Below are 16,336 nucleotides of genomic sequence, written 5' to 3' on the forward strand. Positions count from 1 at the left end.
TTTTTCTTTCTGATCAGCAAGCAGCACATGAGTACAAAAACCAGTTCAATCTTCATCCCATTTTGTAACATGTTTGAAGCCATCTATACAAAAGTACTTTGTACACATCAACACTTTATTCAACAAATTGCATACCTAGACCCTTGGCTTGGTTGATTTCATCTTTATCCTCTCAACATTTGCTTAGACATTTGCAAAACAGTTCTGTGTTCAAACTTACAATTATATTACAACATCACATAACAACGGCTTGACCCATTTAGACTCATTTAAGTCCATCATAAAATCTCTCCATTTGTGATTGGCTGAATGGCTTCTGACACAGTTTACATTGCACAGCTCTATTATGCTCTCATTAATTCAGATCACCACGGTGATGCCACTGATGTCATTTGACACAGTGGGTACATTTAAAATCACATGGTGATGTCATTGATGTCATCTGACACAGTGGGTAGATTTAAAACCGAGTAAGAATTTGCATTAATTGAATTCAAATGCCTAAGCGAGCGCTGAGAAGACATAACCGAAACTAAACAAGCAGAGGGTCTATGCTAACAAATTGCTGACGTCATAATTACAATTGATATGATATCATTACATCATAGTCTTTTCTTGATTAGTTTTTCTAATTTATGTATTCTAGATTCTTGTTCAGGGTTGGATTGTAAGAAGTGTGAACCTGATGCTGACGATGTTGATGACGTTGACTGGGCTGGAGCTCTCTGTCGGAATATATCTAACATTGTACTTGATTCACTTCTCTTCAATCCCTGCAAACACAAAGATACAAATGACTTATATACACATGTGTACAATGCTTCCTACTTCAATATCAGAAAAAGTATTTACGCCTAACAAAAACAATAATTGTGTGGTTCCGATTACACTCAATTTTAGAATAGGTGGGGGAGGTAGATTTTTTAGTTTATTTTTTATATATATTTTTTTCATATGTGAGTGTCTAGTTCAGGTAGTTATGTTTTCCATTGTTTTCCATATGATCTCTGTTTTATTGGTTTCTTCTCATCAGATGTAAAGCCATTACAGATTAGAAGAACAGTTTTATATTGTATTTTCAAGTTGATGTCAGTTTCCGCATCCATATTTCTTGCGAGACTTCACAATTTTCGCAATTTTATTTTATTTTTCTTGAATAGGTAAAAAAAAGTTCAGGGTCGGCGTGAAAAACCAAGTGGGGTTGGGTAACCGGAACCAAACAATTTTTTTTAGGCCTTAGTTCATCAGGTTGGTACAACATCATCTCTACAATCACGATCACGTCATCGCCACTATTCTGCCTAGTGGTAAAGCTAGCAAACAGAGAGTTTGACAAAGCCTGTCAACCTGAATAGGTGAAACGTTACTTGTACACATAATTACAAACCTAGGTTATGATACAAGAAATACTTACTACTATTTAGGTGAATATCGGCAAAAGTATTTAGTACTGAGTTGTGTCTTATACTCGGTTCCTTGTTTATAAGCCACTAATTATGGTCTCAAGTGTATGGGTGGTTGACAAATGTTTACAAAATGTGAATTTTTTCAAAATTGTGATGAAACAAAAATTTTTTTTAAATCTATCCATACCTTCATTTCTAAGACTTTCTGAAAACTGGCAGTGTCACAATCTGTTATTAGTTTGATGTAATTATCAACAAAAGCTTGAGGTGGGTCATGCGGTGACATCACAACCTGTAGGTGTAAACAACACATAGTTACAGCATTAGAATAAATAGCGTTGACTTTAAATGTTCGTGGTAATCAGGAATAAGACAAGTTTCATCTCAAGACATTATTTGTATCAGTAATTGATCAGAGCATAAAACACCAGAGATCTCAACCAACTGTGTTATTGATACTTAGGAAGTCTATAGAGTGTCCAGTTTATAATGTCAAAGTAGCACAATTTAAAATGTAACTTTCACCCAGCTGATAAGAGTGTTATCATCAGAGGTGATTTCTTCTGACGCATGGATATTTTCTCCCATTCCAGACACTACTATTCTACTCACTGCAATGTACTTTTAACTATCCCTCAGCTGCTATTGACAGAACTCAAACATGGAATCCAGGTATATATACCAGTACTGTAAATGGTTTGTGACATAATTTAGTACATGGCTATGTATATTAAACTCTTGACAAAACCCCTGTTATGCCATCAACTTACTGCAGATAAATTTTAATGCCATCAAAAGTGGGCACTGACATTAACATTACACAAGAACACTTGAATCAAGGTTCTATGCATGTGTATTGTCATCCAAGTAGAACAGCTTTGGGGTATACTATGGCACTTAAAAGTTAGAAAACACAGCGTACTGTAGATAATTCATTGTTACTTACCTTGAGAATCATCTCTGCCTTGGTCATGCCTTTAACCACTATTTTTGTATAACTGAAAAAGAATGAAAATAACACAAAACAGGGTAAATAATCTCATGGTGTTTAAAATAAACCCTCACACAGTCTTAGTTTTAGATACCGCAAAATGTGTCCTTTCACTGGATTTCTGCAAATCACTTGTGTTGTTTACATTAGTCATGTAACATGAATGTGGTTGTCAGTGCTTTTAGACACACTTCAATGGCATGTCAGTTGTTTACATATGTATTAAAATGAATGGGTGAGAGCAGAAGAAATGTATACATGAATATGCAAATTGTGTTTGGAATTATATTATCAGTATGATAGACAAATAGGGTTTTGAGTTGAAGAAATGTACACATGAATATGCAAATTGTGTTTGGAATTATATTATCAGTATGATAGACAAATGAGGGGTTGAGTTGAAGAAATGTACACACGAATATGCAAATTGTGTTTGGAATTATATTATCAGTATGATAGACAAATGGGGGTTTGAGAGTTGAAGAAATGTACTCATGAATATGCAAATTGTGTTTGGAACACATAGTATCAATATATGACAGTGAAGAAGGACAAGTGATTTGTTCGAAATGTACATCATATCTGTTTCTCAATTAAAAGTGAAAGAAGAGAACTTGTGTAATGAATCTTTAATAGTGCTTCCATGATGAACAATCATAGTATTATGACCTTCAAAGTATTAAAGTGGCCATATGGCGCAACTCAATAAACTGCAAAACATTAAACTATGTGTAAAATGTTTGTTATTGTATATACAATAACAAACTTTTTTACACTTTTTGCATCTTTTTGCAATGTATTGAGTTATGAACATGGACTTGGTATATGTTATTTCACATTATTTGTTCAAGTAGAAAAACATAGTGAAGCTGTTTTATCGAATAAAAATCCAAAATAAATACCAAATTCTCATCCATATGGCCACTTTAATAATTTAAAAATATAAAATTTGCAAGAAGGAAGGATATCAATGTAAAATTTACATAGTGATTGAGTGAATGTACATGTGAATGAATAAATGATTGAATGAATGAATGAATGAATGAATGAATGACTGATTGCAAGACAGTATGTCAACAGATATTTTCTCTATTGTTCTTGACTTTGACTTACCTTGCAGGTGCCTTCCTTGCTACTGTAGATCCTATAGAGGGTAGGTCTAAAAGGACTGTCTTCAGTGAATGTGTGTCAAGTAGTAACTGCTCTGCACCAACGGTACTAACAGGTTTACATTTAAAAGTGTGGTTGATAAACCTTGGTATAAAAGAACTGTAAAGCAAAAAAAATGAGACAAGATTTTTATGCTCTGTGCTGTCTATACACTTGGAGAGTAATTTATTTGAACTTTGCTGATGAGTCATTTCAAACCAGATTTGAATATGACCGTCTAAGTACCCAGCAGTACTTTATTCATGAAAATAGGGAGGTTTTAGCTGCATATACTTAGTGTATGCGTGACATACACGTTGTATTATTGTCATGTGATTCAAAGGCAATGTATGTGTTCCATAGCAGATGACTGGACATGAAGAGGGTCTAACAGTTTTGTAATTTTCCTTCTATAAATGGTAATTTTGGTATCAAAGTTCAAAAAATGTAATTGTACAGCAATTGTTAGATTTTACTTTTAAGTACTTTGCAGGAAAATTGTCTAAAATAACAAGTTTTGGAACCAATGTTGTGCCTTCTAAACAGATGATACAAAGTCTTTCATCATTGGTACGCACGCACATTCCATGGTCTTTCAAGTTTGTGTTCTGAAAAACATAACTAAAAACAACTCTCTATGCATCATTATGTGAACGCCTGCAAGATTAACCTACCATGGCCATACACATTTTAACGTGCAGCAATATTAGTATACAATACATCTAGTTTGAGTTGCATCTTATGACAACAGAAAGTTAGTTTGTAAGCCTATCACTTTCAGGATTGCATTTCTGGCATAAACACTAACATAATGTATGACACAGAGCTGCCCTATATAAAGAGGATTATGGCTAATCTATGCAAATGCGAGAAATTCAAACTGCTGTACAGAGCACTAGCTTCTGGGTCAGCATTTTTTCTGTACTCCGAGAAACACACAGGTCATGAATCATGTACACATTGTTTGTGAATGTCGTAGGATGGTAACTTGATACACTAATTTGTTGAAAATCAATCAGTTTGTACCATAGAATGTAAAAAAACTTGAACAAATAAGACATATACAACATATAAAAATCCAACATGGTTAAAATGTAAAATCAGTAATAGAATACTTTTAGTTTGAATCACATCTTTTTGACATGAAAAGTTTGGTACAGATATCGGTTTTCAGTAAGTTACATTTTTTAGTGAAAACAATGAAACTAGTTCTTTGACATTGAAATGTCTGGAGACTGTTTACGCCAAGACATGGTGCCTGGTAGTCTAATCCTAAACCATAATCTTCCATCTACTGTATCTCTACATTTCCTCCAACCTTTCTGAAATCCATAGTAATTATCAGTAAATCCTGATCAAATATGTACATCTTCTTTTTGACTGTCTCCTGAACTGTCTCTGTATATACCTAGAGGCAGATAGATCTATAACAGACTTACTTTACGAACTTAATACAATATTGGGTAAAGTATTTCCGGGCTGACGCTAAATTATCTCTGATCACAGGAACGGTTTGTTTCATATGTGTTGTGATCGCTGTGACGTAACCACTTTGGTCGCCTACAGCTTCCACAATGGACCAGGTGATCTAAAAAACAGAGCAAATATTAATTACACTGATGCAAGGAATTTAATAAGAATGACCCCTAGGGAACTAGGTTGTTATTTGAAAATGTCAGATGTGAGCAAGTATGGATTTTAGATGATTGAATATTAAATCTTCTTCCAATTGCTATAAAATATTGATTAGATACTGATACCTTACAGTACAGAATATTAATTGCTTTCCTCTATCCCTCCCTGTCACTAGCACAGTATTTCTGACATGATAAATTCTATCATTTATAGCTATGAGGGCGGGTGCACAGGCAGTTTCCCCTTCCCACCAGACTATTTCCTGTACGATGACTTCTACCAATAACTTATAATTCATTGCTATGGAGACTGGTTCACACACAACTCCACTGCTCACCCTCTCCCTTCTTAGTACAATATTTCCTGTATTATAAATTCTAACATTACGTTACCATGTATACACAAGCTGCCCCCCCCCCCCCCCCCCCCCAGCACATTGCTTCCTGTGATACAAGTTCTGCGATTACCTTATTCATTGCTATGAGGGCTGGTTCACAGGCAGCTTCCAAGTCTTGCACTAGTAACTGTATACAATTGGAAATTACACTGAAAAACAAACATATGAAGTTCATTGATGTTTTATTCATTTGCCAAACCTGCTTTCAATTTCTGATTGTACTAAGGATGAACTACTGTACTCCATTACAAAATGTAGGTCAAGTAAAAGGTCATAGTTCACAGGGTCAATATACTGCTGTAAACACTAGGGACAGTGTTGCTACAAAGTGTCATAATTAGCAATGGCAAATATAATGTGTTGCAATGTGTTGCTTAGAAACAGTGACTTTGCTTTGAAACTTTGATCTACATCATGTCTGTAAGGAATAAAATGGGGTGGGAGTGGGGGTGGGAGTGGGGGTGGGGTGGGGTGAGAATTTATGGACAAATTGGACCCAAAATCAAATTATTCATTTTTTTTGGCCACCATGACTGCAACTTTTTTCCAAGGGCAACTAGAAGGCACTTTTTTTCTGTTGACCATTAAGACATAAATTTTCCACTTTTTTTTGGTGACTTTTTTTTTTGAAAGCCCCCCCCCCATATAAACTGGTGTACCCCAAACAGTGTGTCACATCTTCGAATATATTGAACTACAAGACTCCATTTTGCTGTTTCTATTGTAAACTTGGATTGGAAAGAATCCAAATAAACCATACCAGGTTTGACATCAAAATCATCCAGACTACTACATTCCAGATAAAGTTCTCACCATGAGTGATAAAACATCGACTGAACAACAAAAAGTGGCTCACAAGCAACAAATGAATCGAAGAGCTAGACAACAACGCTACCATTACAATTTGAAGACTAACCCAGACAGACAGAAAGCTTATGAAGCCTACAAAAGACATGATGCACAGAGAAAGCGGGAAGAGAGATCGCTGGAGAGGCAACGATTGAAAAGAAATCCAGAACGTCTGGCCAGAAAGAGAGAAAAAGATAGGCTACGACAACAGAAATATCGTCAGAGTAAGAAAGCAGACATCAAAAAGAACTATATGATGATGAGACAACAGTCCCTGAAACAGTCTCAACAATCAAACAACTCTGATAAAGTTGTCACTTTTTGTCCAAACTGCAGCCAGTACATCGGTAGTATGGCCACTGACATGATGAAGAATATTAAGATCAAGTGTGAAAACTGATTAGAAAGAATGTATATCTGGGACTGATTCATTTGAAAATCAAAGTGGCTTGAATCATCAAAAACTTTACCATACGAAATTTAAGCTTGTTCCTGGTTTTTTACGAGAACAACTTTTCATGTACTTTTAATGCCGTCATATTGTTTGCATCATTGTATGGAAAAGTCAACTCATAGGGTAAGGGTGTAAGTTATTTTTGACTGTATATCACACATCCTCCTTATCAGTGTCAAGATGTTACATAACATTTTGATTCCAACAATGCTAGTACCCGTTAACAGAGAATTTCCATTCACATTTTGCCAGCTTTCCAGTCTTTTTGTAATTCCACAGATAACAGATAGCCATTGAAAGCATATTCAACAGATAAACTATATAAATCTACATATATTTCAGCAATATAAAATTCTTCATTAACATCTTATTTTTTGACTTACTTGTGATATACGTCCATTTCTTTTCTTAAATCAATTCTGTCTGCCAAAGAGGCATCAACTTTCTCTTTCAGTTTGTCTTCTAGCTGTAAACAAATATATCTTAGATAAAGAGATGTTGAAAGAATAACATTGCATGATAATCATGCATAACACCCATATTTTTATAAGATGTATGTTAGATAGGAATTTAATGTTTGTTACTGCATTCATCTTCGAACTGTACAAATTGGGTTGCTTAACCAATAAGAAACTGTATGTTGTACACTTTAAGATAGCAAGATTGCGATTCTTGCTACATTTTAAATACTCTGTATAAAGTAAACTATTTAAATGTACTGCAACAAGACACAGACATACTGTCACCAATGTTTTGATATCTGTATCTGACGTCTGTATGGTGGCATGTTAATTCATTTTTTTAAACAAAACGTAGCAAGAATCTGTATGCACTCAATCTCACAGTGCAGCATGTGTGGTTTCTTATTGGTTTCTGCATGGTGACACACCAAGTGAAATCACCAAATTTACACCAAAATGTAGCAAGAATCAGTATTCATCCAATCTTACAGTGTAGCATGTGTGATTTCTTATTGGTTTCTGCATGGTTGTACCAGACAGGGCCAGTGAACAGTAATCTGCAATGCACTGTAACAGAATCCTTAATGCTTTGCTATAAATTCTATACATTTAATTTTTAGGAGAGTAGATTCTAGCAGAAACCAACCTGTTGAGTTGTTTCAAGGCAGTAATCCGCAGTACAAAGTATACAGCAAACCAGTCGTTGTTCAGATTCTGTAAATTTGGTGATTTCGCTTGGTGTGTCTTTCAATAAACTGGAGATATTCAGTCCACCCGCTGTTATTCCTCCACTTGGTGCATTTGTCCTGAAATGTCATAAAAAATCTATCATTACAAACATGACTGCAATGGTAGTTTCACATCAACCATCTATATAACAGCTTTGGAACGAAAAGACACAGACACTTACAGAAGTGTGTATCCCTTCCTACATGATCATGTTATGAGATTTCAGTTAGTATCGTTAAGTATTTGACATTGACCTTTCTCTTCCAGGGCTACATTCCAAAGAAAACCATTATTGACACAGAAATACACTAAACAAGTAAATTTCTTGAGTTATGTTCTAAAAATGTTAATTTTTACTACAAATGTGGCTGCTGTTTGGCAAAAATGGGCAAGGTTGCGAAATAAAGTGATGTGCATATGTGTTTGACATTTGTGCCAAGTTTGGTTGAAAATTGAGCTGTGGGTGAGAGAGCTATGACTGTCCACACACAGATGGTCCCAGAATTGTGCTCATTTGGGGGGTAATAAAGGGAATCTATTCACTAACAAGTCATTGAGAATGACATAGTCCCCGCTATAATTGGGTTTTAAGGAATTATCACTACTCTGATCACGCAACAAAATTTGTGAACCTAAAACAAACAGACTTAGATATGTTGTGTGTGCTTGTTGGACATGGGATATGCCTCCAGCAATAAAGGATTGGTTGGGTATGGGGGATCATATCACGATGAAAATGGAGTCTGAGTAATAGCTTTGGACATGGAAAATTCACAAACAAAATGGCTGCCAGGCAGCCGTATTGGATCGTATCACGACGAAAATGGATATGCACATGTATGTCATAGAACACTGTCCTAATACCAACTTTAAATGAGATCTGTTCAAGCATGTCTGAGTTATGACTTTGGACATGAAAATTCGCAATCAAAATGGCTGCCAGGCAGCCATATTGGATCGTATCACAACGAAAATGGATATGCACATGTATGTCATAGAACACTGTCCTAATACCAACTATGAATGAGATCTGTTTAAGCATGTCTGAGTTATGGCTTTGGACATGGAAAATTCACAAACAAAATGGCTGGCAGGCAGCCATATTGGATCGTATCATGACGAAAATGTATATACACATGTATGTCATAGAACACTGTCCTAATACCAACTTTGAATGAGATCTGTTCAAGCATGTCTGAGTAATATGGCTTTGGACATGAAAATTCACAAACAAAATGGCTACCAGGCAGCCATATTGGATCGTATCACAATGAAAATGGATATGCACATGTATGTCATAGAACACTGTCCTAATACCAACTTTGAATGAGATCTGTTCAAGCATGTCTGAGTTATGGCTTTGGACATGAAAAATTCACAAACAAAATGGCTGCTAGGCGGCCATATTGGATCGTATCATGACAACAATGAATATGCACATGTATGTCATAGAACACTGTCCTAATACCAACTTTAAATGAGATCTGTTAAAGCATGTCTGAGTTATGGCTCTAGACAGGGAAAATTCGCAAACAAAATGGTTGCTAGGCGGCCATATTGGATCGTATCATAAAACAAATTGACGTGCATATGTATGCCATAGTATGTTGCCCCAGTACCAAGTTTGAAAAAAATCGGTCCAGGCATCTCCAAGAAACAGCTGCGGACGGACGGACGGACGGACGGACGGACGGACGGACAGACGGACAGACGGAACCCAATCCATAAGTCCCCGTTCCGGACTTCGTCCGCGGGGACTAAAAAGACTTGTTGTAACAGGGAATGAATGCGAGAATTCCACCCATACAGAAGCCTTGATGCTACAGCATATTGAGATTGTAACATGAAAGAAATAATCTGAACTTGAACTTACTTTGGCAGATTATTTGTGAGCAGTTTGACTGCATATTCACGTAAATATCTTTGGAATGTTGATGTAAGTGACAGTAGTGGTGTTCCAGTACTCAGCTGCGAACACTGTACCATACATTTCTTGTAGTAAACAAAGAGATCTGCACAGGATGGTAGAATGGTACCACCATCCTCACCCTCCACTTTAGGAAGTCCTGTTGCTCTGAAGTCAGCCACAAACTTGTCAATCAGGTCTCCAAGGTTTCTATGGGAACAGGAAACAACAAATTTCATAAATTTATGAAAATCAAGATGTCAACATCTCCCTAGATCAATCGCAGTATAAATGTTAAAGACAAACTACATTCTCTACAAGGTATCTAGTGACAGTTGAAATTGCTACCTCTGGGGTACAAGTCTATATAATTGATTTCATGTCAATCTGGTTTGGAAGACAGAGTTTCTGACTAAATTTAATTGTACAGGAGCTTTGGATGTTTTCTGCAATACACATTCAGTGTGTTGTTTAATGGGGCAAGTCTGACACTGAAGACTACTAAAAGGAGATGTGTGGATAATTGGTGATTATCCTAATGTTTATAAAATTTCTTACCTGCCCTGTGCATCAATGTAGATTTGTAGATGAGATTCAAAACATTTGGAGATAATACCAGTAAATGGAGAAACCTTGGGTTTGGCTACAGTCTGACGAATAACAAGCAAGTATTTCATTAAGACTAGGGGAATTTATTCATTGGATAGCGCATATGAAATTATAAAAACAAATACATGGGAAATGCAAAAAATCATGAAACAGCATACTATATAGTATATACCACGTACCATTGAATGTTTACATTACATTGCACCACAATATATTTGTGACATGCATTGTAGTAACAGATATAACATCAATTCATTACCTTTATCTCTGGTTTTTCTTGAGCATCGTCATCGTCATCCATTTCAAACGGATTAGTAGAAGCCATCTCCATATCTGGTGTAGGGGCTGTACTATCAGGCGATCTATCTTCATTATGGAATGTGCAACCAGTGAATCGCTTTGCCAGCAATGCTTCAAAGTTTGTGGTTCTCTGGATAGCAAACAGTAGAAGTTTGACTTCAATTTCAGAAGCTCTCTTTGCCATTATTTTGGCTAGCTCATCTCTGAAAAGAATTCAAAAATCAAAAACATTTCAAAGTTACATTCACCATAAATGGCGCCCTCTAGTGGTATACTTTTATCAATGATTTTGTCTTTAGAATTAAATGGGCAACACTCTATGCTCTTTAAAATGTACTAAGGATTCTAATTTTTCCCTCATTACGTATGTGAAATGACAAAAAGACCAACAATAAATGACCAGAACTTAGTACGTATGTGTCATGAGGGGTACATGTCATTCACATTTCTTTTTAGAGTAAACACAGTCGTCCATTTTTTGACATGGAACTGCACAAGTTAACTTTTAACTTTTAACAACTGAAAATAACTTTCTATCAAATCTTCTGTTGTGTCGCCACTGAACTAAATTTCTTTCAAATGCTTGACTGACCTTGTGATATTGCAGAATTCTACACAAATTCTTTCACTGAGTTCCCATTCATTGGGAAAAAGTCTTCCAAATTTCTCTTCACTTTCCACGAGTGCTCGTTTGATCCAAGCGTATCTTCGATCTATTTTGTCTAACCAGGCTACATCCTGGTTTTCTTGGAACAATACCAGGTATTCCTGCAGCTGCAGTTTCACAAACCATTTCATCAAATCTTTCCTGAAACAAAAAAAACGAGACATTTGTTATCTGACATTTTTGATCTTCATCAGAAATCTGCTAAAACACTCTGAAATGCCCATTAAGTTGTAATCTTTTTGGTTGAACATCTTTAAGATAAATTGGTCTTGATATCATTTGCATTGTATTTTCTGTTTGGTAGAACAAAATGGGTACAAAAGCAAGTATTTTTTGTTTGAATGTGTACAACTTGGCTTGTGCATGGTGTAAGAAAAGAAATCCTGTATTTTCTGTTTGAATGTGTACAACTTCGTTTGTGCATGGGGGTAAGAATACAAATCCTGTATATTCTGTTTGAATGCATACAACTTGGCATGTGCATGGGGTAAGAAAAGAAATCCTGTATTTTCTGTTTGAATATATATAAGTTGGCTTGTGTATGGTATAATGTACAAAATTTCTTGTTATAATAACATTTGAACTGATACTTACTTGTACTTGGGATCAAGGACATTGAGAACTAAGCAAGCTTCTGCAAGAAGTTGATATGGTCCAAGAGGCTGGTAAAAACGGAAAACAAGTCTCAAAGTATCATCTTAGAATAATCTTGATCTTAGAATCATTTTAATAAAATAATACAGAAGTAAATGTGTACTTAATGAATTTCACATGATACAAGTCATATGACTCCAGAGTGCTTATCCCTTCAGTGTAAAACATCTCTCATGAATATTCATTGTACAACCATGAATATATTATTTCTGGTGACTCCCATCATGCAATAGCCCACAGCACAGATACCCTATAAAGGCACATTATCAACTTGATGTTTCTCTAAAATCGCAAGTAATTGTGGGTGATGTAAAATTATGAAATGACTCTCCAGAACCAACAATTATGAAAGTGCATTTTTTCCAGGAGTGGCATTCCCCCTTTAATTCTCTCTCTCTCTCTTGTGTATTCAAAATTACTCACAAATTTCACTTTCTTTCATATGTAATGATTACAGATAAATCTGGGATATAAAACACTTTTACAGAATATCTTTGGAAATGTGTTGATAAAATTTCTAATTACCTTTCCTCCTTGTCCTGAAAATGCTTCTTCAAAATCTGCAATAATTTGTTGACCAACTTCCATTTGTATGTGTTTTACTCTGGAAATACATAAAAAATCTATCAATACAAGCGATACTGTGTTGGCCAGCTTTCATTTCTATGTGTAGCATTTTGTTCATTCTTGGCTCTGACCCATCAACATTGTTTTTATTTATTTATGTTTTTGTATGGAAATATCAGAACTGAGAATTTTAATCAGCATATAACAATGTTATGTTGTGTGTCGCAAATCATGGATAGTAACACAAAGAAAATACATAATCTATCAAACATATAGCCAAATTTGGTATGGAAATGAAAGCAAGTGAGATTCATACCTATCTGCTAACTGCCTCATCTATGGTATACTGACCTATCTGCTAACTGTCTCACCTATGGTATACTCACCTATCTGCTAACTGTCTGATCTGTGGTATACCCATGTACTTGTCAAAGTGCTCCATTACATTGACAACACCCTGTAAAAGGTTGGCCACATCTCTGTACTGCCGCCTTCTAATCAGAGACCTGTGGAGTAAAAGTGTTACAATAAATATTCAAAGCTATATCTACATCAATAAGAAATACAATACCAAGATGATAGCTAAACCCAGCAGTATAACAGGGACCTGGTAGGATAGAGGTAGTGAAGGATTTAATCCTATGTACTTACTGGCTACAATGGATTGTACTCTTCTCAGGAGGGAATATAAAGGGCTGTTGTTCCATTATAGGTCTGTGCCAGGTGTAATAATTGTACATCCCTTAGAGCACAGTGAAGGGAAAGAGCTATATGTATAAAAACATCAAAGAAACCAGCACTAACAAGACAACAAAATGAAATAGTATCGGTATAGTGAATGCATCAATTACTTACTCTAGTGAGTCAACTCCTCCTACTAACATGTGTAGATGATTCAATGTAGTAATGGATGATGTCAGATGTCTCTTGGCATGGTCCAATTGTTTGATATCTCTGGTGATTTCTTTCACCTGTTATAACAAATCATATCAGTTAGTTTCAGTGATTTTAATACAAACATTAGGAAAATAATCAAAATCACAAAACAACATTTAATGTCTAAGCATAACATAAATGTTGCCATGTTGCTGGAGTCTACATTCTATCTAGCTAAGCTGAACTTTAAACAAAACTTATGTGTAACATAAAATGAATCTAAAAAAAAAATAAAAAAATAAAAAACATCTACATGGGGTGGGGGTGGGGTGGGGGCTCATAGCACAGGCACATCTACCAGGAAGAACAATAATAGATGTAGCTACTTGGGGACCTTCAGTGTGTGTAACATCTGTTTCTCAATGGACCAAGATAGGTACCACATCTACAGGGTGGAGAGAAGGGGGGGGGGGGGGGGGGGGCAGAAGCAGGTGCAACATCTACCATGGGATGGGACCCACAATATGTGCAGCATCTACCAGGGGGACACACAGTGGATGAAAATATTATCTAACATGGAATATCTACCAGGGGAACCCACGTTGGTTACATGAATAACATTGACTGGGAGGGTACACATCTAGCATGTAACATCTACCAGGGGGCCCCACAGTGTATACATTTAGAACATTTACCAGGATGATACATACCTAGAAGGGAACATCTACTACGAGGAACCTATAGTGGATGTATGTACAACATCTACCAGGGGGATACACATCTGGTATGAAATATCTATCAGGGGGACCCACAGTAGACCACTTTACTCACCATCTGTTCTGACTGTTCAGCTTTCTCCTTGATATCTTTGATTCTTCTGAATAATTCTTGAATAGCTTTCTGTGCTTCTTCTAATGCTTCCCTTCCATCTTGTCCTGCATTGGTTTGGCCTCGTACAACATGTCGGATGTCGGTGTCTAGGCGATAAATTTTGGACCTCATTCTGCTTACTACATCATCAATATTAGCCAGTGACTAGTAGGAAAGATACAATGTTGCAAACATATAGCCAATCAAATAATACTAATAGCTTACATGCCACCATTTTAGTATAGTTACTAATGACAATTTCAACTCTGAGTCAAAAAATTTCTCAGAAGCAAATCCCAATTTTTCGCCAACATCTCTTCAGTATTATCAGGGGTGTAGTACAATGGGCTATTGTCATGTGTCTCAGAAAGAGACGCATGAAATGAACTTGAGAGAAACAACTGGGCTCTCCATGCCTGCATCCTATACAATATAGTTGTCATTTTGTTCAGCGATGGGTTTATAAACAAATTTGTGATGCATTCTGAGACTCATATCAATACCCCCACTGTATGTATATCACAAACCTAGTCTCAATTTTTTGAAAGAAGGTCAAGTTTCACCTGTCATTCTACCAAGGTTGAATTCTGACCGAAATTCTGCTGTTGTGTACTGGAAACAATGAGGTGTAGTACATTTTCTCAAACTCTGCTACTAGGTTATTGAACCTTAAATAAACACTATACTTTACCTGTTCTGTTGGGAACAACTGATTGATGTATTCAACTGCATTGAAATCTGGTCTGTCCAGTGGGTCACTGCTAGGTAGGACCTGAAACAGAAATGGAGTAATAAAGTTTGGTGTTAAAAAAATGTAACAAAAAAATAATAATGTACACGTAAATTGTTCAATTTCTATAAAGAAATATAATTGTGAGTTTCATTACTAAATTATCGATAAACTATCATCAAATGGAAATTCATCTTTGTTGGTAAACCATACGGCATAGTATTGAATTTAACTTTTGTTCCAAACACAACTTGAAAATTTTACCTGAAATTTTCGACTGCACATTTCAGTCTTTGTCAAACTATTGACCCACTATCATTACCTGTTTTCAGCTACCGAGATAGACCCCATGGGGAGGGGGTACATGTATCACTGATATTGGCAATTCTTCAAATCAGAACTTACAGAAGTATAAATTTGATTTATGGGTACAATGAATTCAAATTGAAGTTGAGGCTAGGATCGGAGGTGTTATAAAAGTGGGTCTTCCCTATTGGGTCTATACTACCGCTCGGAAAGACGCTGCACAAGCTTTCGAGGCGGTGCAGGTGGGAATGGAGGTGTGCCCGGGCCCCCACCGCCCGGTATCATAATAAATACCAACCATGCACCATTCAATTATTCCAAAAATATTATTTGGTTAAAATAATCTGTCAAAAATTTCATCTTTAGGGGATTTATTGCGATCGCCTTCACTTACCTGGTCAATCGCTTGCTGCACCTCTGGAGGGAATGCAAGAAGATCTTTGAGCTGTTCATCGTCGATCAAATCAAAGTCTTCTTCATCCATGATGATACCGGTAGCCATTTTGAATCGCAACGCCAGCTGGGTATAGGCGGATAACATATGCGGATTACTATATGAAACTAAAAGTAGGAATTTATGCTATTCTTCTCCAAATTATAGCTAAGATTTCAGGCAGTGTAAAATCTGATATGTTTCTACAAAATCATGGGATAACACTCTTCCTGAAAGTTGACGATACTTGAAACGAATATGTAGAACTATTTTGTTTATTGTGGTTTGATAAAATGTTTATCTTAGGTGTTGCAGGACAACTACATGTGCTGGCAGAAGGATATACA

The 16,336-nt window shown here is 36.1% G+C and overlaps 1 protein-coding gene across 1 annotated transcript; it reads right to left on the reverse strand.

The window, feature by feature from the left end:
* Window positions 1-576: 576 nt before the first annotated feature.
* LOC144449136 (vacuolar protein sorting-associated protein 53 homolog) lies at window positions 577-16,045 on the reverse strand. Its single transcript, XM_078139599.1, has 19 exons — window positions 15,951-16,045; window positions 15,212-15,292; window positions 14,482-14,685; window positions 13,630-13,745; window positions 13,161-13,280; window positions 12,733-12,811; window positions 12,148-12,215; window positions 11,479-11,694; window positions 10,846-11,089; window positions 10,536-10,627; window positions 9,945-10,187; window positions 7,989-8,148; window positions 7,265-7,347; window positions 5,649-5,727; window positions 4,986-5,134; window positions 3,511-3,666; window positions 2,353-2,404; window positions 1,594-1,698; window positions 577-773 (listed from the first exon to the last, which is right to left on the reverse strand). Exons 1-19 carry the CDS (start codon window positions 16,038-16,040, stop codon window positions 603-605), a joined length of 2,508 nt encoding a protein of 835 aa, XP_077995725.1. The 5' UTR covers window positions 16,041-16,045; the 3' UTR covers window positions 577-602.
* Between the last annotated feature and the right edge of the window lie 291 nt (window positions 16,046-16,336).

The sequence above is a fragment of the Glandiceps talaboti genome, chromosome 18, assembly GCF_964340395.1.
Source record: "Glandiceps talaboti chromosome 18, keGlaTala1.1, whole genome shotgun sequence".
Classification (NCBI taxonomy): domain Eukaryota; kingdom Metazoa; phylum Hemichordata; class Enteropneusta; family Spengelidae; genus Glandiceps; species Glandiceps talaboti.

Coding starts and splice junctions, on each gene's coding strand:
- LOC144449136 (XM_078139599.1), bottom strand. CDS start 16,040: ATGGATGAAGAAGACTTTGATTTGATCGACGATGAACAGCTCAAAGAT. Junction 5,728..7,264: donor GAAATGGACGTATATCACAA/GTAAGTCAAAAA, acceptor TTTGTTTTTCAG/TGTAATTTCCAATTGTATAC. Junction 2,405..3,510: donor GCAAGGAAGGCACCTGCAAG/GTAAGTCAAAGT, acceptor ATTCTTTTTCAG/TTATACAAAAATAGTGGTTA.